The following is a 25,752-nucleotide window of genomic DNA, read 5'->3' as shown; positions in this document are numbered from 1 at the left end:
GCATGTTATGAAAAATGTTGAAGATGCCTTATGTCCTGCAGTATCAAATATTCAGCCAAGATTTGATTCTTTATGCAGAAATAAATAAACACATACATCTCATTACTATGCCAATTTTCTTTCATCTTTAATCAATGGTAAAATGGTATGTAGGAGCCCCCGGTGGCACAACGGATTAAACTGCTGAGCTGCTGAACTTACTGATGAAAAAGTTAGCGATTCGAATCCAGGGAGTGGGGTGAGCCCCTGCTGTTAACCCCAGCTTCTGCCAACCTAGCAGTTATGCCGGTGTGACATTGGAAGTGTCTACCGACAATGCAGGCTCTTTGGCTTAGAAATGGATGAGCACCAACCCCCAGAGTCAGACACGACTAAATTTAATGTCAGGGGAAAACCTTTTCCTTTACTAAAATGATCTATATATCAAAGGATTGGGTTGCTGTGAGTTTTTCGGCTGTATGGCCGAAATGCACACAGCAACCCAGTGATTCCGGTCATAAAAGCCTTCGACAATATATCAAAGAATTGTTTTAAAATAAATTTCTTTATGATTTACTATTAGTACATGTTTGATTTCTATACCTATTTTATATCCATTGAGTAAAAAATTTTCTGGCAAAAGGGGATTGCTAGTTGGAAAAGTTTAAGAAGCCCTGCATTAAATCCCATCCAACACTCAAACCACTGTACCACCGATTTCTTGTGAGTAGAAGTGTAGTTATTGTCTTGTCTGCCCTCCATTCTAATGGCCTCTGTTGATAATACAGAAGAGTTGTGTCTGCCACATTTTAATAATAAAAATTGTGAGAAGGGCACAATAATCTACTTCCTAATAAATACAGTGTCATTTTGCATTAACAATTCTACATGATGTAGAATAGCCATCTAGCTATGAACACCCTTCAAAACTGAAGCTTGCATCATTTCTTCACACGTTTGCACATTTAATCCAGGAGCCAAGTCTCTTTCTGGAATTTCCTGCTCACCCAATCAGGCAAAAGGCTGTGAAAAAAGGGAAGGCAATCATCAAATTACACAGAGGGGTCCATCTGTTATCTTAGACCGTTGTTCTCAAGTAACACAGAGAGGAGATGCTCTGAAAAACACTCTGCTCAAGCTTTTCTTTGAGACTATATTTCCATGCTGTTGGTGCACTGTCAAGGGTTTATATATGCCAACCCCACAGAAGAAAGTTGTTTTCTGCATCGCTGGTGTGCTCTGTTTTGCTTGCGCTCTGGGCATCGCAGCAGCCATCGGAACTCAGCTGTGGATCAGAGGAAAGATTCTCTGCAAAACTGGAGCACTGCTTGTCAATGCCACTGGGCAGGAACTAGATAAGTTCATTGGTGAAATTCAGTATGGACTTTTCTATGGGGAGAGAGTCAGACAATGCGGGCTCGGAGGGAGACCTTTTCGGTTTGCATGTAAGTAACAATGGCATCTGAATTATTTAATGCTTTCGTGCATGTTATCGCGATGTGACCAAAAAAGTGAATAAGCATTCTCCTTTTTCTTCCAAAGCATTCACAAATGCAAATTATAAAATTATATTGCCATAGTATGTCTTATATGATGCATCTACCAACATTTATTTAATGCTATCATTGTGCCTTGTAAGTTGAAGGAATGGAATTGCACCCTATTCTCACGCATGCATTTAATAGGGCCTACTTTCAAGTAAGTTTGCACAGGATTAAAGCTTTATAATTTTTTAACTCTTTTTTCAAGTTTGTGCTTTTTATCATCTATTTTTTCTAAAGTGGGAAAGAGCATAAAATAGAAACAGGGATATTATCTGAAAATACAGAACATGCCAAATTAATAGCACAATCCAATTTGTGTTTGTTTAGACATAAACCTATTGCATTTCTGGCAAAAAGTCTACATTATGTAGCTTAGACTTCTGCAGGTATACGTTGAACAGAGGTAAGGCCCATTGCAGTTCTGTAGATTTACTTATATATAAGGAAATACAAAACAATGCCTTCTTTTAGTAAGCAATGGGTTTGTTGTGCTACTGTGTTTCACTAGCTATCAGTACTGGATAGAAAAGTGTATGAAATGACATTTTTTCCATGTATCTGTTTTTTGGGGGTTTTTTTCCCAGGAGCAATTATTGTTAAAATAGTCAGTGGCACACTTGATGCATGCAAAGTACTATACAGCAGTAAATAAAAGGTTAGCTGCAGAGTAACTTATAATATGCCACCTAACATTTATTTTATTAGCAAAAAGGGGAAAGGGGGGAGGGAGAAAACCATCTCAGAAAAAAGTGCCACTTCCATGAGTCATTTCTGGCACATTTTCTGAACTGTAGATATGGATATATATATATGCAGAGGTAGTAGACCAAATTCATTTACGTTATTACTAAGGATTGCGTAATCTAATTAAATTCTACAGCTGCTATCAGCAGTTTGCAAGACATCTTGAAAAGTCCTCTTTATTACTTCCCCTTTGTGTCATGGTGTGTTGATCTTCTACTTCTCAAATGACAGGTTGCTATGAAGTTTTGAAAGGGCAGACTAAAGTTAAAACAGTTGCTAAACTTTGTTTTTGCTTATTTAGAAATTATATAACAGGTTATGAAGTTAGTAGAATGCCTAGCCAGTTATTTTCATGAGCTGCTGCACTAGGACTAGGAACTAGTGTGCATGCAATCCTAATTGATGAAGATAATAATAACAGTGATGATTATTAATATAATTATTATTAATCTGATGTTCTTAATTATTATCTAAATAAATAATCAGTATATTATGCCCTGCCTTGAAGGAGATCAGGATGATATATATCACTCTCCTGTGAGGAAGGTCAGGGTGAAGCAGATGCCCCCATCTACACTGCTATATCATGCAATTTGAACTGCATGATATGCTCAGTGTAGACTCATATGATGCAGATTGACAGTTCACTCTGCACTATAATGGCAGTGAAGATGGGACTGGAGTGACTTATACCACACAAAATGTTGCAGTACTTCTATTCTCGCTCTAAATAATGGTTGATCCCAAACATGCTTACTGGAAATATGTCAGTTTGATAAACTGTGGTTTTATGTTGGCTTGTCTCCACTATTTTCTTTAAAAATCAGTGAGGTGTCCTTTTGAAGGAACATTATTGTTTTCTTTCTCAGACATTTTGATGCAAAAAATATTATAGGAAAACTATCTTGCCCAAATTTTCCTTTCTAACTCTTCAAAGTAAAGAAGTCATATTGAACATGATGGCACTCCAGATACTACACAACCAAGTGTTGTTGTGGCATATCAGTTGGGAATCATGAAATTTTGCAGGTTCTTGGAGGAGATAAAAGTCCTTGCAGCAGCAAACCAAGAACTGAGCAGATTCGTGCTCTTATGAAAAAAAAAAAGGATCTGATTTTGTGATGTCTGTCCAAATGAATAGGCTTCAGGCATCTTCAGGAACAGAGGAGAATGGACAAGCAAGACAAAGGTGTGTTTACCACAAGAAGTGGGCAAATTGCAATTACAACTGGACAACAGTGTCTTTGGCTAGGATTGAGCACATTTCACCCCTCCCCCTTTGGGCTCTCCTAGTGGGAAAGTGTTTCTTTTACAAACACAAACGATCCATTAATGACTTCCTTTTGTAAAAGAAAGGCCTTCCAGTGGTCTCTCCACCCAACCCATGACACAAGAGAGGAATTCCATGTGTTAAGTCCTGCTGTTATCCTTCTGTAATTGTGAATTGCCTGCTTTGTGTGATGAACTCCAAGACTGAAGTAAAAGCATACTGTAGACAGACAAATGGCCCACTTAGCAGTGAATGAACAAGTTTTCATCATAATTAACCTTCTGCTATATTCTCTTTGTCTTATGGCTTTTTAACTGGCTCATAACATCAGTGCCTTGTTGCTTATATTCGTTTTCTATTTAGGTAGAGCAACATTCTGTTTTATATTTACAGCTTATGTGTGGATACTTTGTATCCTCAGATGTTCCATTCACAGAGAATCCAAAATGTGTGTAGATTCTGGTTGAAACGTTCTGTTTCCTGACTTCCCACCGTGCCTCTCTTTGCTTCAAAGATTTTGATATCAAATCAACCCACAAGAGGAGTGGACATGTATGATGGTGCATCAGCCAGTTTCCATCCCTGAAGATCTTTACTGGGCTTACTTCACCCTAGAAATAATGCTTAGAAGTGACCAGAACTCTACTTACAGTTTTGACTTCAGGGTGTTGGAGGTGAGGGGAATGTTTAAGTATCAAGGGATATTTGGGGGGGGGGGGGGCTGCCACCCCAAGAAGTTATTAGACTAACAGTTACAAAGTTAGGGAGCTCTGGGGGCTTTGGAGGGATTGTCAGGATTATAGGGAGCCTCCAAATTGTGTTGAGGGGTGCACATTCTCCACCCATGGCTTATACACTATAGCAGTGGTTCTTAACCTGTCGGTCCCCAGATGTTGTGGCCCTCAACTCTCCGAAATCCTAAGGCTTGCTGGAATTTCTGGGAGTTGTAGGTCAAAACACCTGGGGACCCACAGGTTGAGAACCACTGCACTATAGGGAACATCTATAACATAGCCTCCACCATTTCACAAATAATAGTGTATACGTCCATGTAGTGCCATATTTAGGACAAATGAGGCTTTCTGCTAGTTAAGTTATGAGGCCTCTTACTTGGGCCCTGAAGGAGGTAAATCTACACTGCCTGATTTGTGGCACACTTCCATAAACTATCAAGTCTGTCATTATGTCTAGAATCGCTCAATAACTGAACACCTTCAAATTTAGAATTGCACCCCATAAGCAAAATCCAGTGTAACTTTTTTTGGCAGAAATATCCCCCACATACACACCAGCCAATGGAGATCTGTGCTTAAGCACACCAGTAAATTCAACACTGCAGCCAGGCAAGCAAGAGTGTGGTCAAGATGCCAAAAAAGTTAAGTAAGAGCACACAAGTCAGGAAAAACTGCAGTAGTCTGCTTTTCTCTGGGTCTGCTGGGAAGGGCTCCACCAAGGGAGGTAAAGACCTGCAAGTAATGATCTGCTGGAGTTGTCTGCCTGACCCAACTGCAATGTTGCTGGACGTGTAGGCTGCCTTCTTCTGAATGGTCAACTTGGGGTGATGTATGAGGTGTGGGAGAACTGACAACATGCTGGCATCAATGGCCATCTGGATCTGCTCATCTGTCCCGGTGGTAATGTTGCCCATGGCATGCAGGGCAAGACTGCAGAAAGGCATCTCAGAGTCAGTCATGAGCTGAATCAGGCGTGGCAAGATCCCAGCCTGCATCACAACCTGGATGTGATCATTGGAGCCATCTGTTAAGTAGGAAATAGCCCGGTAGGTATTTTAGAGGATTTCTTTGTCTTCATGCTGCAGGAGGTAGATCAAGGAGGGGAGGATCTGCTTCACAGCAGACAGGGGGTGGGGAAAGGGTTTTTGTTTCAGCAGAGTTTGGACAAGGTCCATCTGAAGTTCCTCAGGAACCCAATGGGCGTTGTAGGTGCCACCAGAGTCAGAAGGAGGGGGATCACATTGAAGATGATGAGAGTGTCTCTATACATGGAATCATCATCCGCTATGTTCCCAAGTGCCCACACTGCCTGCTCACAGATGTATAGATGGGGAGAAGACAACAGGACCACCAAGCCCAGAATGCTGTTGACCTCCACAACAGCCCTGATCTGGTCAGACATCCCTAAAGCTATGTTTGTGAGCACCCAAGCAGTCTGGAGCTGCAAGGCAGGAGTATCGTGGTGATACAGGAAGTCCATCAGCTTTGGAATTATCCCAGACTCAATGACTGAGTTGGTGGGTGGATTTTGCGGCCTAGGCAGCAGTTTACTGACTGTTTGAGCAGCCTTCAGTTGGAAATAAGGATTGTCTAATTTTATCACTTCAGTAATTTCTTCCAAAGAAAGCTTGAAAACCACATTCTTTTCATCTATCTCCGGAGAGAAACTATCCTCTGCCGGAATAGACATGTTCCTTCACTTCAAGATGGCCTTACATAGTTCAACCACAACTTGGATTCTTTGCTTCCTCATTACAGCAAGGTCTTTGCCTTTAGAATGAGAGAGGGAGAAAGAGAAAGAAAATGCAAAATTAGGGTTGTCCCTGCAAAAGCTGAACAGTTTAAGGTTACTGTATTTTCTGGCATATAAGATGGGTTTTTAACCCAGGAAAAACTTCTCAAAAGTCAGGGGTCATCTTATATGCCCAGTCATCTTATATGCCGGACAATACAGTATGTTATAACCTGTTTTATTAGATGTTCTTACATTGTGCACTGTTAGGGTTAGAATTTTTGTTAGCTAAAATCTGAAACACATTATTTCTTAATTCCCACCTACTAATTGCAACAGCAACAGAGGAAATCCTAGAAACTGCTCATTCCCATCTCAGAACTTTGACAATAAATAATAGGGCAGCCCTATTATTAAACAAAGTTAAATAGTTCATTTGCTTCAGCCAATCAATTCTAGATGTATAGAAAATAGTTAATTAATTTTAATTGATAGACAGGAGCCCCTGGTGGCGCAATGGGTTAAACCCTTGTACCAACAGGACTGCTGACTTGAGGTTGGGTTGCTGACCTGAAGGCTGCCGGTTCAAATCTGGGAAGAGCGCAGATAAGCTCCCTCTGTCAGCTCCAGCTCCCCATGCAGGGACATGAGTGAAGCTTCCCACAAGGATGGTAAAAACATCAAAAACATCCAGGCGTCCCCTGGGCAACGTCCTTGCAGACGGCCAATTCTCTCACACCAAAAGCGACTTACAGTTTCTCAAGTCACTACTGACACAAAAAAAATGATAGACTACTATTCTTGTATTTTGTTATACTCCAAAAGGATAACTTGCCCCTAGTTCTGCTTTTGGAGTCAGAGAAAAGTAGTGTCAGTCTGAAATGTCAATTGCATTTACTTAGGAAAGAGGTCTGCTTATTTTTCATTGTTAACAGGATGAGCACACGCTTTCTTAACTTTATATAAAATTCAATGGTTTAAATTCAGCTGCCTCCAAAAATATATAATTATCGGGGAACAGTAGTAATTTATTACTTCTGCAGGGAAGCTCACATCATGTTGCATTCTCTCTCTTTCTCTCTCATTCTTTCCGTGAGTCACTAAAAATGTGCCCGGAAATGGTAGTGTTTTCACACAGTACATATGTTTGCATTTCATTGCACTGTGGCACAGTATGGCAAGAAAGAGCTAAATCATCTGCCTTGTTTCTGTCCTGTGTTTGCTCCCATTAAGTGTTCTCCCTACTGGCCACTATATCTCATTTAATTGTAAAATGAATTTGCTCTGCCTGTAAAACCCATTCAGGCTCAGGAAGGCCTTCTGCTTCATTTACTCTGGCTCTTGTCAGTTTCTGGGTCAGCAGTTCATTTTCTAAAGGCCACTGGCACACAGTTTCCATTCGTTATAATGAAAGGCAGCTTTTGCTTCCAGGGTAACGTTGCTGCAGGATTTTTTTTCCCTGAGAGACACCTATAAAACTTTAATGTTATGTAAAAGTTCTGAATGCAACTATCGAGGAAAATCGCATGGTTATGTGTGGGAGGGCTGACTGGATGCTAAACAGCACAAAGGTGCTTGTACAGTTTTTAAAAACTGAAATATTGCACCAAGAAATTTAGATTTTGCACCTGCATGAAATATGCACATCTTTTCTCAGGACAAGTGCATTCCAATGCAAGTTTACTAATTTCAGTACCATTACGTTCATGGTACTTCGTGGTACCCCAGTTCAGGATTGCAACCTGCCACGTAATTTTACGTGTTAAATTAAAACTAAAAATTGCTGAGTCCAAAAGGATTTATTCACAAGCAAATGTATACAATTGCAGCCTTATCATGCAATCCCTTATATACTCTAGTGAGCCCCCTTTTCCACTCATATAATTTTCCTGCTGAGTTCATTGGAACTAATTTCCTGGCATATGTGTGTAATCTGTAGTTTAGTTTAACAAGAAGGGAAAGTTATTTATGTAGGTCACTGGTGTCCTCATGACAATTGCTAGATATCTGAGACATTCCACTAGCTTTGAACACTTTGCTAGACATTGCCTGTCCTTCTAAGAGTATCTTTGCTATCATTTTCGTTCACTGTCGTTAGATATAGGCTGAGATCCCATACCCTCCAAGTATCCAAATTTGACAATTTTGTCCCACTTTTTTTTTATATATTTCTTCATCTCTTGTCCCACTTTTTCATCACCCATTCAACTAGGGGTGTCAAACTCATTTTCACCAAGGACCACAAGGGCCGGTTGTAATTGTAAGATTGTATAAATGTAACTGTGGGAGCCCCGGTGGCAAAGTGTGTTAAAGCACTGAGCACTGAGCTGCTGAACTTGCAAGTTCAAATCCCGGGAGTGGAGCGAGACCCCACTGTTGCTCCAGCTTCTGCCAACCTAGCAGTTTGAAAACATGCAAATGTGAGTAGATCAATAGGTACTGCTCTGGCGCTCCATGCAGTCATGCCGGCCACATGACCTTGGAGGTGTCTACGGACAACACTGGCTCTTCAGCTTAGAAATGGAGATGAGCACCAACCCCCAGAGTCAGACATAACTGGACTTAACGTCAGGGGAAACCTTTATCTTTACCTATAAATGTAACTATGTTGCCATAGCAGGTTAGATTCAGCCTGCAGGCTTTGTGTTTGACATGTGTGCTTTAAATTCTGCCAGTCTCTCTTTCCTCTATCCATTTTCTACCTTACCTCCTCCCAGTAAGCTCAGGCAAATGCAAACTGCCACGGCCTCTCCTAACCCATGTGTACTTCCTCTTTTAGCACTTTTGCCATTTTGACTACACTCTGATGTCTCCTTGTGTCTCAGTCTTCATTTGTAAAATGTAAGGGGTATAGGACCCTACAGGACCATACTGCTCACATTACTGCTGTCTATTACACGGGTGATGTTGCTTTCTCAAGATGTTGCAGAAAGTGGGGAAGGCTGATGGATTCTATGTCAATAAGCCAGTGAGCCACTATATATCTTGCCTGGAACAAATAATCAGTGAAGGCAGCAAACATTGCTTCAATATCAAATCTTGCCCGAAACCAGACTGAAGTGGATCCAGTTAACTGGTCCTCCAAGAACATTGGAACCCAGTTACCACATATTAGCCAATTTGCCCAGAAAAGGGTTATTAGTGATGGGGTTCTAAACCTCACATAGGTCTGTGTCCGGAGAGGTCCTCAAAAAGGCTCTTTCGGGGGGCAGGTACCTTCTCCTTGAGTATTGAAACATTTTTCCACCTCATGGACCCACCTAATTGTTCTTCTCCTTCTACATCTTTTCAGCAAGTTGGGCAGATGTCAAGGTTATGTTTATTGGGATAGACTGTTTTAAGCTTCCTATCTGCTCAGTGGTTCTAATCTGTGAAGCGGGGTGAGCTCCTGTCTGTCAACTCCAGCTTCCCATGTCAGGACATGAGAGAAGCCTCCCACAGGATGATAAAACATCTGGGCGTGCCCTGGGCAATGTTCTTGCCGACAGCCAATTCTCTCACACCAGAAGTGACTTGCAGTTTCTCAAGTCGTTCCTGACATGAAAAAAAAAATCTGGTGCTGGATAGAATAGAACAATGAAGACCTCTCCAAATGCTGTGTATACTGTGGAGTCAAATTTTGAATGCCTACAATTGTCTTTCTCCTCGCAGTGTCTAGCAAATTTATCACAGCAGGTAACCAAGGTGTCCTTGTCTCACTGAGCCTGATCCTACTTCTCACTGCTCAGAAATATCTGGATAGTTTATGTGAATGGACATGCTGTCAGGTAAACTGGATGTAACCAGGCCTTTGATATTTATGCATGGATGCTGCTACCATGTTGGAATGGGGTCGATCTCCTTTATAATTTGTTTGTTTGTATTTTAGACAAATGTCAAGAAATAGGTTCTCCTTGGGGTTTCCATAAGTTGAGAACAACTTGAAGGCACAAAACTATTAAAATGTTTAACACCACGATCAATTATTTACAAAAATGTTTAACTATCTACATTGCATTTCATTTAAAATTCTACACATAAAGCCTTTGGCAATGAACTATCTTGTCCAGCCAGCCAATCTAATCAGAAAAGAAAAATTTCCATATATAATTCAGTGTCTTCAAGTCATTTCCATAGTTTGCCCTTGCCTTTCTCTGAAGTAGAGATAGTGTGATGGCCAAGGCCAGGCAAGGATTTGAACCCTCGTCTCCATCGTTGTCCCATGCTCAATCCAATACACCATTCTGGCTCTCATAATTCAATTTAATATGTGTATATTTGTATTTGTTTATTTTGGCCAATGATCAGGAAAAAAGAAACAAGATAGAATAAATCAAATAAAATCTAATGCAATACTATACTAAATATAGAATTAATAACAACATTAAATATAAGTGATTTATGGTATGTGTATTCTTCAACGTTCCTATTTGGTTGTTGTGCATCTGAAGAGAAAGGTCAAAATAGATCACATAATTCAATAAAATTGGGTATAAAAGCAATGATGGCCAAATGAAGACATTCTGCATTAAGTCTTGGGAAGGGTCTGACCTTGCTGACTGACTGCAGCTATGCTTCAAGCACCCTTACTGGTAATTGACATTTTACATGGTAGATAAATTTATTTGAAGTGCCCACATAGCTTTTTCCCAGCATGTTCTAACCACGGCCAAGCAGTTATCAGGAGTCATTTATACTGGTTTAATCATACCCCTGTGGACTGGGAGCAGATTCGCTGTATTCTAAAACATCTGCTATCACAAACTGTGCAGACTTATTTGAAAATCGCCATTTGGTTTGTAAGCCTAAATCACAGGCTACTCTATTTAAATATATTCTGGTTTATTTAATTACTATGCTCATATAATTAATAGATTTACAACTGAACAGGAGGCATACTTCACTCTCACGAAACAATAAAACCTTGAAAAACACACACACACCCTATATTTAACTGATAATTTGGAAGTGAAAATGTTCTCCCGTATGGACGAGGGTCATTAAAATGTTGCCTTCTCTCTCATCAAGGGAGTAACCCTAGAGAAACAATATTTGTCATGCTTTGTGGTATATCACTCCCAATCTGATTTAGATTGGGGAAGTTGTTGACAGGGAAAGTTATTTGTGCTTCCATTCCTCTGCTGTCTGTCACCACACCTGGTCCAGATACATGTCACTTGTTTCAAGACTTGGACCTACTAACCTTTGGATCTGATAGCATTTACATAAGATGAGCTCATGATCAAATCCTGGTAAGGATCTTCGCTTCAGAAAAGGGATAATTTGTGGTTTGTTTCATTTTATGTACACTGGAGCCAACATGTCTGTGGAGATTCGGTTTTAAGTCCCACATATGGATATGACTAATTGTGTATGATCACCCTCCCCCTATTATTAAATGGTGGTGATATGGACACACTAAAGTATGACCACCATTTAATAAATTGCCATCAGTTGAATTTGCAAATATAAAACCTGTGGAACTGAAAGGCTCACTATATTGGTATGTTGCATATCATTAATGGGTTTTATTTTCCCCCATATAACTTCTCCAAGCTTGTGTGAGGACAACTGTGAACCAGGGTGTGTACACAGACAGGGGCCATTCATGCCACCTAGTGGTTCATGTCCAAAAGTGGTATCTGTAGGGCTGCTAATTGTGCATCTGTTCAGCCCATGCTTCAGTAGAGCACTAAATGCTAGCCAATGGATCTTCTTTGTGGTTCTTAATCCCTTATTATTGTAATACCTTCAGCCCTGTTCTAAATGTATTTGGAATTCTCAGCCAGTTAGTTCTAGTGGTACACCAAAGAACAAACTCTAGGATTACAAAGATGTAGCCATAGCAATTAAGGTGATGTAAGCGAAAGCTTTCATGGCCGGAATCACTGGGTTGCTGTGAGTTTTCCAGGTTGTATGTCCATGTTCCAGAAGCATTCTCTCCTGACATTTCACCCACATCTATAGCAGGCATCCTCAGAGGTTGAGGAGACTGTTGGAAACGAAGTAAGTGAGGTTTATATATTTGTGGGATGTCCAGGGTGGGGGAAAGAACTCTTATCTGCTTGACAATTCCCCCAGAATTCCCCCAGGCAGCTACCAGTCAGGCCTTGAAACTGCGGGCCATTAAAATGCTAATCAAGGTAGCAAATTGCAACATTCACACGTAACTCAAGCAGACAAGAGTTCTTTCCCCCACCCTGGACATTCCATAGATAGATTCACCTCACTTACTTAGTTTTTAACAAACTCTTCAACCTCTGAGGATGCCTGCCATAGATGTGGGTGAAACGTCAGGAGAGAATGCTTCTAGAACATGGCTATAAAACCCAGAAAACTCACAACAACTCAAGGTGATGTAACTTTGTGATGTGAATTGGCTTTCAGCCCTGGTTCGGTTTTGAAGAGGCTTTAAATCCACATTTAATTTTTCTCAAACCCTAACAATTCAAAACAAAGTCTTGGTTACAAGGTTCATATGAGTGGTGATTGATGGTTTGATTTATTCCTTCCTGCTGCATAGATAGAATTTCTTTAAACATGGTACAGACAACAATTCTTTAAAAAGATGTCAAATGACTATAAAACCCACAAACAGTTTTTAAAAACTAACATGGATAAAATGTACAAGAAACATACTGGCATAAAATCATAAAATACACTATGAATTAGATGAGTAAAAAGAGTCACCAGGAACAGAAGCTAAAACCAAACCAAGAAGATTAAGATTTAGGTCTTAAGAAATTGTGAAAGAAAATAAATATTTTGGCCTGGCATTGAAAAGGCTTCAATATAGGGTTCCCTGGGTGGAATAGTCCAAAAGTTGGGGCTACCACTAAAGAAGCCCTTTCATATTAGCCACCCTCTGAATGTTGTATTGAGCAAGCAGTATTTTACTCCTTGGCAAATTCATAGGTATCTGAATGTGATTTTGTATAATATACCCTGCTATTAGGTCAGTATTACTATTTTCACACAATTCTGTTCTGCTCCCATGTGTACTCTATCTTACAATTTTCTTTCAGCTCTCAGTTTGAATTAAGTGCATGAAATCACTGCCTTGCTTTTCAAAGATAACAGCCTTTCCTAATCTGATACTCATACACTCGTCTATCATTCACCAAGCTTCATGAATCTTTGGGATGTCATGCACACACACACACCCATTTTGTTTTCTGCCTAGTCAGAAAGAGTTTTGCATAATCTGAAAAAAATTCATACTATTTGGAACTTTTTTGTTGTTCAAGTCATTTCCAATATAGGGCAACCCCCTATATTGGGTATTCTTGGCAATCTATATAGACCCAAGTGTAGTTAGGCCTAATCAAGTGTAGCTGATGCCTTGTACAGTAGAGTCTCACTTAACCAACATAAATGGGCCGGCAGAACGTTGGATAAGGGAATATGTTGGATAATAAAGAGGGATCAAGGAAAAGCCTATTAAACATCAAATTAGGTTATGATTTTACAAATTAAGCTCAAAACATCATGTTATACAACAAATTTGACAGAAAAAGTAATTCAATACACAGTAATGCTACGTAGTAATTACTGTATTTATGAATTTAGCACCAAAATATCACGATGATGAAAACATTGACTACAAAAATGCATTGGATAATCCAGAACGTTGGATAAGTGAGACTCTACTGTATCTCAATGGGACATCAAATCAATTCTAACTTATATCCTAAACTTTAAATGCAGTCCAAGGTATCCACAGAACCAGTTCTGGAAAGGATTCAATACCTTGGAAAGATCCTTTAAAGTTTGGACTAAAACAGAGTGAATTCACCATACCATGAACATGAAAGTCACCTGAATCCTCTAATAAAGATATTGTTTGCTATGTCTTTTATATTCTTATATACAGTCATGGCTACTCTATTATTGTATTCTCTTTGCACAAAGTTCTCAATTGTTCTTTTTTCCTGTTCTCCTTTTTTAGTTTTTCCAGATTTGTTCAAAATTATCCCTGCAAGCATCCACGTTAGTGTCATCCTCTTCTGCTTGGCGTTATTAGTATTTGCCCTCATTGGAACAGGGTTCTTCATGTACAATGCCTTTGGCAAACCGTATGAAACACTGCACGGTCCTTTAGGACTCTACCTGTGGAGCTTCATTTCATGTAAGTCCTCTAGTACAATTTTTTTGTATATAAGCGTCTTACCATCCTCCTATTTGTCAACATACCAGGAACAGAAATAATAACTTATTTGGAGATTTGGTGGGCATCTCCCTGCCAAAGAGCTTTGTTTGTAAACTTCCTCCTTTTGATGAATTGCTGTCATTTTTTCTGGGTTCCTTTAAAATACCTCCCCGCTTTTTAAAAGTGATACCTATTAATTTACTCACATTTTTGCTTTCGAATCACTAGGTAGGCGAAAGCTGGGCTAAAGGTCAGGAGCACACCCTGACCCAGGTTTTGAACTGCCAACCTTTTGACTGGTAAGATTTACTGCAACTGGTGGTTAACCTGTTATGCTAAAGCCTGGCCCACCACTTACAAACTCTGAACTCAGCCACTAGCTGTTGTCCCATTTGGTGAAAAGGATAGATAGTCAACACAAGATCTGACATTTGGACCAATTGTCATCAAACATAAAGAATAGAAACCCAGCAGGGAAGGATTAGTGTGTAAACAGTGGGATGCAGCAAAAAATAGACACCCTATGTGGATTATAAAACTTTGTTAGAAACAAGCAAATGGTAATGATGTATTTTCTGATTCTTTTTCAGTTTCTTGTGGTTGTCTCATCATGATCCTCTTCTCATCAGAAGTGAAAATTCATCACCTCTCCGAAAAAATAGCTAATTATAAAGAAGGGGGGTTTATTTTTAAAACTCACAGTGAGCAATTTGCAAATTCATTCTGGATCATCCTGGTGTGCTCATTAGTACACTTTCTGAACATTTTGCTGATACGCCTCGCTGGATTTGCATTTCCTTTTTCAAAGTCGAAAGATTCAGAGACAGCAAATGGAGCAGTCGATCTAATGTATTAGATGGGTTTTGAATTATATTTCCTGCAATTGGTTCAACTGGGCACCACCAAACCTAAATGGGCTTCAAGGGCAATATAGTCCAAAAACTCCAAAAGAGAGATACCAGCACACACAAAATAAATTAATTAAATAATGTTTGTGTGAGGATTACATTCAATCCTTAAATTACGTTAGTATGTGCTTTTTTTTCACTAAGAAAATACATGATTGTTGACATAATGTCAAAGAATGGGTTGCATTATGTGTATTTTAGAATCCAAACTAAGTTTATTAGTTCAGACATGCAGGCAAACCATCTTTTTTCACATCTTTATTTAAAATCTCTTGATGTTATCCTACACAACAGAGTCTAGAGGCACACTATATATTGAACCATGATCTGTCAATTTAGATGCAATGGCAAATCAGTTTGCTCAAACTGTTGTTTCCAAACCAGCTTCATATCTTGATGATTAGGTCCTTCTCTGGTGTAATGGGCATACTGTGGTGTATTGGAGTATATCTTTTTAGACATGAAAACAAACATGAAAATGTTTGTTTATCTATCAATCATAATACATCATGGCAAACCATGTTTTAATATTATGTCACAACTACTTAACTGTTTGTTTAAAATGATTAGAGACCTAGAAGAAAGCAATATGATCGAAGTAGTGTAAGGAAATAATAGAACAAAATGTTAATTTTTAAAATGGAAATATAGTTTTTTTGATAACATGTCGGCGCATACCTTTATGTATAGAGATAGTGATATACAGTATTGGAATTGTTTCCCTTTAAAAAAAATATTTTGTGTATATCAAAACAAGAAGTAGATGTCATCATCCTCCTAGAAAATTGAAATAAGGCTACATTCAGGAGAAGACACTAAATTACATACATTTAACAGCTTGAGTGACATCCTGTAGTTACTCCATCAACAGAAGGAAGAAGACCAGGACTCATGGGACAACTTCTGTTCCCAAAGTAATTCCAGTTTCAGAGTAAAAACATCAGATACCTCCTCATACTGTTTATTTACATCAGTGGTTCCCAACCTTTTTTTGACCAGGGACCACTCTCTAACATTAGTACCAAAAGGGTTACTTGGTTTTTGGTCAGCTTTAGATTCAATTTGGTTAATTTGGGGTGCCGATTCAGAAAATTGCATTGGATAGACCACATCAGCTGTAGTTTCAGATACAGAACATATGCCATCCAATAGTTGCCATCAGCTTGCCCACAGAAAACTATATGTAATAATCTAGAGCTGATGTTGTCTATCCAATGCAATTTTCTGAATCAGCACCCCAAATAACCCCAGGAACAGGCCTAAAAACAAAAACACAGAAAAAAATATTTTTGGTTGGGCTGCTATTATCCTTAGTAGTAACAGTGAGACCATGGATCATATTTTAGTTCTTGCAAACCACTGGTGGTCCACGGACCACAGGTTGGGAACCACGGATTTACATAAAGTTGGTTCCTCATGTTGAATTACTTCCAAACCAATCATCAACACTACCAAAGATGCCACTTATTGTTATGTATGCTTAATGTCAACTCTGCCGAAATGGAGTAACCGAACATTTTTGGCCTGTTTTGCTTTCTTTGTTTTTAATTTTGGTATTCACATTTATAAGCTTTGATTTTAGAAGCAGGGTTCTGATTCTCTTGATGTGCAAATGGATGCTTCAAACATTAAATAAATTCTACTCTTTCTAACAGAGCACCTCTGTTGATTGTCTGTCAGAAGCATGGGCAAAGTGAAAGAAGAGAATATCTGTGTAGAAATGTCCAAATCATTTATTCATTTGTTACATTTGATACAAATGAGTGAGAAATTATTTCCCCTACTGCATCCCTGCCATTTCTCTCATTATTTCCTTACCTATTGATCTCACGTCTTCCGTTTTTACAAAGTAGAACAGTACACAGCTATCTCATTTTCGCAATTTGGATCACATCAAACTATATCAACCCAGATCTAATCCATTCTGATCTGGGCCTCAAATTCAAATTAAGATCTGACAATTCAACACTCACTGATTTGAATTGGTAATGTAGTTATAATTTTTTTCACATATAATCTGGAGATACATCAAGCTTTATAGAGTGGGCTGGACACCTCAGTCAGGTAATTCAGATGTCTTAATCTATATTTAAAATTGTGTTGGACATTTGTAAGATTTAATGTTTTTCAAACACAACTTTACATTTACGCACACTGTTGTTTACTGAGGAGTTTTGGCAATTCATTTCATACTGCTTTTTATAGTACTGTCCCCTTGAGATCAATGAACAGAGGGTGCATCTACACCATAGAATTAATGCAGTCTGATACCACTTTCAATGCCATGGCTCAATACTATGGAATCAATGGACGTTGTAGGGTTATTATTATTATTATTATTATGTCTTGAACTTCCTCTGCCAAAGACTGATGGTGCCTCATCACCCCATAGCACTGAACCATGGCAGTGAAAGTGGTGTCAAACTGCATTAAGTTTATAGTATAAGTGCACTTTTAACAGTCTAAGATATGTAGGGAGAGGGGGAGGGTCAAATAACAGTGTACTGTACTTGAAAAGAGAATGCTCCTCACCTTCTTCTACCAGCAAATCAATTGGTGAAATTTAATAATGTATCATAAGGAAGCAAGGGATGACAAGTGGAGTCTCCTTGATGATCCACTTGCTCCCTCTAGAGGCACATATTGATCTGATCTAATATTGGGAACTTCCATCTCTTCCCCACACCCACACCCCACCCCAGCCCATCTCTTCCAGACTTGCCTGCCTGATAACACTTAGGAAATGGGGAAGACTGAGACACCACATACCTCATATATGGTGCCTGGCTACTAGGATTCTCCCTGTCTCGGAAAGAATACTTCTTGCTGCCTCTGAACATATAAGGGCAGATTCCTGGTCATCCAACACTTTGCTGTGAAAGCAGATAATAGAATGGTCTGCAACCATGATTGTCTCTTCTACTGTATATACATTAAATACTACCTACATAAAAACAACAAAAAGAATTAATCAAATCATTTTTTTTCTCACATTGCACTTGGAATGCCACTGTTCAAAGAAACGGAGTAGGATAAATATTGGAAACAAGCTCCTGTGGGCTGGCTGTGCAGATCTTATGCTGCCTTTCAAAGGCTGTATCTGCACCAAAGTCTTAGACTAATTTGATACGCATTGCCTCAGAGCATTCCAATTATGTGGGTGGGATTGGGATCTCTTACAGAGACCACACAGCACTCTCCCCAGATTATTATTCTAATCTTTTCTATTTAATCATTCAGGTATCTGCCTTGAGCCACAAGGGATTATATGCAACTGAGTAGGCTGTGTGTCGCTGGATGACAGATGGGGTGCTCTGCCTAGGCCCTCTGCTTGATCTAGAGAAGGGTATTTTGCTCCCACTGTGCCATACACTGAAACCTAGGCTAGAGATTATTCCAACAGCCTGTCTTTTGCCCAGAAAGAGAGATCTGCTTTTGTCAACTTCTCTTACAAGTAAATAACAGGCTAACAACTGAAGAGTGATGAGGCTGATAACCTCTGTGGATTTATTAACAAGGCTGGAATATTTGCAATTCCTGATAGACAACAAAATGTAAAATCCCCTTGTTTGACATAATAGATAAGCACTGGTGTCAGTTTTGAGTGTACATGTACTCTTGGAAGACAGAAAAATGCATATTACTTGTAAAAGAAAAATAGTAACCCCAGGAATAATTAGTTACCATCATAGTTACCATATTCTTTCTTATGTATCCAAAACTATTGTTTGGTTACTGTTAAAAAATCTGAATTTTATAAGCTGCTGACTGTGGATTGAGGTTCAGTAGGTAAAGTGTACACAGGTTGGAGTTTTCTGTCCTTGTCAATATAGCTAGCCTCTGAGAACTGAAAATATACTGTTCATAGTAACTGTGTCTGTCTACACACAGCTCTCTCATGTGGTCAGCTACTGAATTGCAGGTAATAACTTGTGATGTATCTTCCAGCTTTGGACTTAATGCAATGCATGTGAATCAGCCAGTTGATATTTCAGGGTAGAAATTGCTTTAAAAGCCTTCTTGTGCTACCTAAGCTTTGCTTGAACAACATACAATTCATGGTTCTGCTGTTTTCCTGCATCCTTGATTATTTATTACAGTAGTTTTGACTCCTAGAAGTACAGCAATGATTAGATCAGTGGTTCTCAACCTGTGGTTCCCCAGGTGTTTTGACCTACAACTCCCAGAAATCCCAGCCAGTTTACCAGCTGTTATGATTTCTGAGAGTTGAAGGCCAAAACATCTGGGGACCCACAGGTTAAGAACCACTGGGTTAGAGCTGAAGCGTTAAGGATGCCATAATAATAAGTTGAGATACTCTGAGAGGCCCATAGAGTCCTCCTCCTTTTGCTATATAAACTTATACTCCTAGCTATCATCTCCCATCTCTTCTCTTTTTAATCACCTCTTCTCTATAATGAAGTAATTCTCCTAACTTCAAATTGAGTTCCTGTAATAAAAGTATTTAGCTTGTTTATCCAAGCCATTGTTGTCTTTGCCATTTAATCACAATCTCTAATGCTATGCCTTCTTCATTGCTATATACTGCCACCTATATTTATTTTGCTTTGCACTTTTGCTTTTTGTACTACTTTATTCCACATTTTCTGCTCTAGCTGAGCATACATAGATGCCTGTGACACAGAATATATCCACTGTTGGCCTGTACTGAAATTACAGAGAATAGCTAGGTTCTCTGAGCTATCACTTAATAGACATGCCCCCCTATTATGGAACCCTGAGACTTGCAATTTAGGAAGGAGTAATCAGTATTCACAACCAGAGAAGCTGAACAAGCTTCAGCGTTCTGTAAGATTAGTCATGGCAGTTAAAATGGTATTGTGTTGTTGTAGTTGTGTAATGTGAAATGTTCTCTGATACAGCAATTCCAAACCAGATGTCCACTCCATATGCTCTTGTAGCCAGGAAGATGCAAGTGACTGGAGGAAAAGATGTTAACACTTTAAGAAAATAAAATGCAATGCCCCCCACATACACACACATTAACCTAGAGATGGACCTATCTGTTGCTCTATACCAGTGGTTCCTGAATTTTAGTCCTCCAGGTGACTTGTAATTCAGAATTCCTAACTACTAAACACTGAGCTTCTAGGAATTGAAATCCAAAATAACTGGAGGACCATTTGGGAATCCCTCTGGGCTAATGCTGAGGTAGTTTCTTGGGGCAACTTTAGCTGCATGGTTACTAGCCATGGTCCTAATGTCAAGCTAGGAATTTCTGGGCCGGCAACGGCACTACTGTCCAGGGTCCTGAAAGTGCCCCAGTCCAGATTTGCACCAGTCAGTTGGTTTCCAATTCAGCCTTCTTATCTGAGATTTTTAGTCATAGGCTGATGAGATCCAAGATGAAGCAAGACATTAGCTACTGTTGTAAATTTTGTCAAATCATATTAGTGACAAGTACTGGAGTTTGTGCATATTATGAAGACTGGCTGTTTGTCTGTCTAGGCCTCATATTTCCAACAAAGCTGGGATTCATGAGCAAAAGAAATACATGTAAATGATATATTGCTAAAAACATTGAAAGAGATACAACTAAAATGTTATTAAATGGTATATACAGTGGCTCTTTCGTATCTAGGCTCTAGAACACACACACACACACACACACACACACCATAGATACAATGCTCCATAGATACACAAGACCCATTATATACAATGGTGATCCCATAAATTTGTAGAGTTTTCTTAGACAAGGAATATTCATATGTGATTTGCCATTGCCCTTCTCTGAAATCTAGCCTGCAGCACCCAGTTCTCTAGCAGTATTCTGTCCTCATTCTAACCAGGGCTAACCCTCCTTAACTTCTGAGATCAGACATAATCTGATAACTTCAGGATATTTAGACAACAGCTAACTTCCTCAGTTATGTGTTGTAGTTAATGAAAGTTTATTGCACAATAAAGCCGAAGTGAACTTCAATGTACAACCTGTGATGCAAATTATTCAGGAAGGTATGTAAATTGGTAGTACATATTTTAAACAATGTTGTTTACCTATTGCCACATTACACATTATATCCCTGGCAGGCAGAGAAGTGTTGACATTTCCACAGAAACGCCAGGGAGGTGCTAACTTCACAGGCAGCTAGACATCAAACTACAAATCCAACTTTTACCTGCATAAAGAAAGGAAAATCTGATGGCTTTCTTTGATGTGGAGTGGTAAGAAGGAAAAGGAAAATTAAAGGGATGATAAGTGAGAACAATTAGAAAGACAACCAGACAATATAGAAAGTATGGATAGCTTACGCTTGGAGCACATAGTAAACTGAACATAGAAACCTTTCTAACAGGAGGCTGTTGTGTGCCTTCAATTCATCTCAAATTATGGTGACGCTAAAGTGAACCAGCTTGGTGTATGTGTGTGTGGGGGGGGGGGGGTCTTGATAAGATTTGTACAGAATATGTTTCCCCTCAAGTTGAGAGTGTGTGACTTGCTCGAGGTCATTCAGTGAGTTTTATGGCTGAGAGGGTATTTAAATCCTGGTCTCCAGAGTCCAGTGCTCAAACCCCTGCACCATGTTGCTAATTCATGGGAAAGGGTATGAAGCAGAAAGCAATATTTATACTAAGGGAGCATCAGGACATTGAAGAACTATAACACACTGACAGATGACATTGCTGTCAGCGGGGATGATGGGTAGCAGAGTGAAATCCAAAAAATTCACCATCCCGGTCTTCCTCCTTCTCTCCAGACTGTTTCCCCGTGTGGAAAAACAGCACTAGACAAACTCACTCCAGCAGATGAGGGTTCAGTTGGTAGTCCAACGGCAAACAACTTTATTTACATGATCTATTTACAGATAGAGCAAATTCAGTCCTTTCCCCTCCATGAGTCCTTTCCGAAAGACTCATGCACACACACGCTGCTCATCGCTGTTCTCCGCTCTACACAGGAAAACTCCCACTACATTCCACAGGAACAAGATAGTAAGTCCTGGTCAAAACACACTTGACCCCATTGGTCCTGTGATACATCAATCATAGCAGACTCTCATTAACTCCATAATTGCTGAATCCAGATTGATTTTAACATTTCACAATACACAATACCCTGACAATTGCTATGCATACAAATAGTTCCAAGTTCAGTTTCTAGCATGTCTTAGAAGATAGTTTCCTCTGTTATTTCGTTGGCAAATACTAGTAACAAGACTGGTAGGTTAACCAGCATAGAACACACTAGGCATTATAGCTCAGGGCTGTCATCTTGTACAATCTTCAGAACACTTAAGTATCAGCTATTCCTTCAACAGTTTAGCAGAAAAAAGATCCCATACAATTATTTCTCTATTTTCTGGAAACTCATCATGGACCAGCAGCCAAAGGCTCTCAAATTGTCACTGGTCCATTGACCACCAATTCTTCAAGTGACATTTGAGAATAAAAATGGGTGGCTACAAGTTTGGAAGAGCAAGTGGATGTCTAGAATAAACACCAAGGTCATCTATAGAAGGTCTGTCAACAATAGTCTGGATATGTGTGGAATTTAGTACTGATTACCCAAAGCAAAAGAAACAATTTTTTTGTTCCTTCAAAGGATGGGTCTATGAAAAACCATCAGGCCCTTTTCCTCAACAGAGAAGGAATTCCTGGCTAAAGTTAGCCTATCAATTCGGTCTTTTGGCTAGTTAGATTGGCTGCCATTAAGGCTGAAAGAGACCATAGAAGAAGGGTCAGGTTATCAGTGGTTCAATTGAGGCAATTGACCCAAGGACTTTACTGGTTAGGGGGCCAATGCTAGAGAATGGGTCCCCAATGAGGAATGTAGCTTGTTTCCTGTTCTTCCCAGGACACTTCTTGAATTTTCTGGGGTTTCTTTTACCATCTATATTTTGCATGTTAGCTGAGCAATCAAATACTCTCCAATATCTGTGGATCAGTCAGTTGAGAAGCTATATCCTTTGCTTTCTCCATTTTTCTTGAAGGGTTCCATATCCTGCCCTTCTTTCTAATTTTTTTTTAGATGCAAGTTTATATAAATTAGTTTCTGGTCAGACCTGAAATTAATTAAATTTTTCATATATTCTAGTCAAATTAAAATCCTCTGGAAATATACTGTACTCTGCTATTAAGTGATATTTTTATATGCTTCTAATAAGAATTTCAATTCAGTATTCCATCCACACCATAAGAGGACGACATGGAGGAGAAGAGACAAAGCCTTCTGTTTATCTTTAATAGTTACGCCAAATAGCCTGTGCTGCTTGCCATTGAGAGTTCAGAAGAGAGACCACCTAATTCCTAAAAGTAAATGAGCTGCCTTTTTTGGCATTTGGTCATTGCAACTGCAGCTGAAACACTAAATAAAAAGTATTACTTGCTGCAAACAACCTCTGTTTGCCTTAGCTTCACATACGCCAATTTATTAATTGAAAGAAGAAATGCATCACTGCCACAAAAAATTTAAAATACATTATCTCAGGGTGTGACAGAGCTAAATCTCCACTTTAGACTGAATTCACTTCAATAAAGTCTATTTTCGGCTCCTTTTACAGCTTGTTCAAAAAGCAGCCTGCCCTCTTTCACTGTCCAGACCCCTCTCCTTTGCATGTCACCCTCTCAACTTCCAAATCCCAGCTGTGCTTTTAATGACTCCAGTTCTCAAGAAATCTCATTATAGTCCACAGCAGTTCACAGTCTATGTCATTGCTAATCATAGCAACTGTTTTTTAAATGTGCTTTCCCTGCAAAGAATACTGTAAGCCTCTATTTCAAGGGCAATTACAGGCAAATTAATAAATAAAAGCTCTTTAATGCATTTTGAAGTTGTTTTATATTGTTGATCAAATACATGCAGAGATGGGATAAGTGCAAAGGAAAATCAGTAGCTAGGAAGCCATTCATAACCCCTCCCACTGGACCAATTTCCTTCTGCTATTCTTAATAGGTCACTTTTTAAAAAAAGAAATTCCCTTGGCAAGCTCTGAAACTGCACGTAAGCCTACCGTTTCTAGGGAATTATCACAAAGGATGGCAGAAGCTGAAAGACTGACCCTCACATCTGTTAATCTTTCTTTATAGGATCTGTTAATCCCTCTTTATGACACAATGTTTACATAATCCTGTCAGGCAGTGGTTTGGAAAGCTGAAGTTCTTGAGATAATGTATAGTTTCACACTGAAGGTGCATCTAGACTGTAGAATTAATGTAGCTTGGCTCAATGCTATGGAATTATGAGAGTTGTAATTTTATAAGGTCTTTAGCCTTCTCTGCTCTAGAATTCTGGTGTATCATAGAAGTTCAACTCCTATGGTTCTGTAGCATTGTGCCATGGCAGTTAAAGTGGTGTCAAACTGCATTAATTCTCCAGTGTAGACACATCTTAAATGTGCCTGAAAAACTACCAAAATTGTGTGCTGCAAGGGGAAAGCAGAAATGGTTTTATGCAGCAATCTTGCTACAGGGTGATCTGGGATGGATTCTTCTTTTGATAAATTATTTACCTTAAATTCCCACCTTTTAACATGTAACTATTTTCTCGGGTTTCTGCTGGCTTTTAAGGCTGTAGTAATCTTAACTTCAGAACTCCCAGATGGTGCAGCGTGTTAAAGCGCTGAGCTGCTGAACTTGCAGACTGAAAGGTCGCAGGTTCAAATCCAGGGAGCGGAGTGAGCGCCCACTATTAGCCCCAGCTTCTGCCAACAGTTCGAAAAAATGCAAATGTGAGCAAATCAATAGTGGGAAGGTAACAGCGCTCCATGCAGTCATGCCGGACACATGACCTTGGAGGTGTCTATGGACAACACCGGCTCTTCAACTTTGAAATGGAGATGAGCACCAACCCCCAGAGTCGGACACGACTGGACTTAATGTCAGGGGAAAATCTTTACCTTTACCTTAATCTTAACTTCATTAACAGGTAGCAATTTTCCCCTAAAGACATTTCACAATACAGCATGATTTCCAGATATGGCTTTACTTTCATTCACTTATGGCCATTTCTCTCTTATTCCTTGCAGTTTGTGTGTCTGTTATAGACTGTCTTCCATGGTTCATTCAGTACCATATAATTACAGTAAGGGTCTTTTAGGAATGCCAGAGTAAGGTCAGAGGAGAATATCCATGTAGCTGTGTTTATTTGAAAGTGTTGAGCAGTAGGCTCGCCAGATCATGACTTTTCCAAGGCGAAAACCTAAGATCTAGGGATGACGCCTTGTAATGTCACAGGAGGCAGGTGCTGATGGTATTACAAAGGGGAAGAATTTGATAATGTCATTAAACACGTTGCATTGAACATTGATTACAAGGGTTACCAGATCTCAAGGTCTGGGACTGAGCTCCAATTTCTGTGGGTTATCTCCAGACAGCAGACAAGGGTGCAGATTCTCCAAGGGGCTGCACAAGAGGAATGACTTGCATGTAAATGTGCAGTTTAGTTAGGAGAATAGTAGCTTGCTACTATTTCCAAGGCTTATTTGATTTGTAGGTGTAATTTGCAAAGACTCTCCAGCGGGGTCTGTATAGTTACTAAGTTAGCTTTCTCCTTGCCTCCCAGTCTATCCTCACTCAGGTTTTGACACACACACAAAGTTGCTATGTAGGAAGGAATTTGCAGATAATGACAGTTAAGACAGGGCCAATAAATTGAAAAGCTAACTTTTCTGGTAGGATTTACATGCAAAAATGAAGATGTGCAGGTCAGAAGTCAAAAGCCCTCTTCTCCACCATTGGGCTTGGAAGGTA

The 25,752-nt window shown here is 39.4% G+C and overlaps 1 protein-coding gene and 1 pseudogene across 1 annotated transcript; one reads left to right on the top strand and one right to left on the bottom strand.

Annotated features, from left to right (window-relative positions):
- Positions 1 to 870: 870 nt before the first annotated feature.
- Positions 871 to 16,695, top strand: clrn1 (clarin 1). Its single transcript, XM_062976677.1, has 3 exons — positions 871 to 1,424; positions 13,931 to 14,110; positions 14,722 to 16,695. Exons 1-3 carry the CDS (start codon positions 1,172 to 1,174, stop codon positions 14,985 to 14,987), a joined length of 699 nt encoding a protein of 232 aa, XP_062832747.1. The 5' UTR covers positions 871 to 1,171; the 3' UTR covers positions 14,988 to 16,695.
- LOC100553500 (importin subunit alpha-5-like) lies at positions 4,865 to 8,207 on the bottom strand (annotated as a pseudogene).
- Positions 16,696 to 25,752: the final 9,057 nt, after the last annotated feature.

This window comes from Anolis carolinensis, chromosome 3 (assembly GCF_035594765.1).
Source record: "Anolis carolinensis isolate JA03-04 chromosome 3, rAnoCar3.1.pri, whole genome shotgun sequence".
NCBI lineage: Eukaryota > Metazoa > Chordata > Lepidosauria > Squamata > Dactyloidae > Anolis > Anolis carolinensis.
This window is presented reverse-complemented; position numbering and strand designations above follow the sequence as displayed.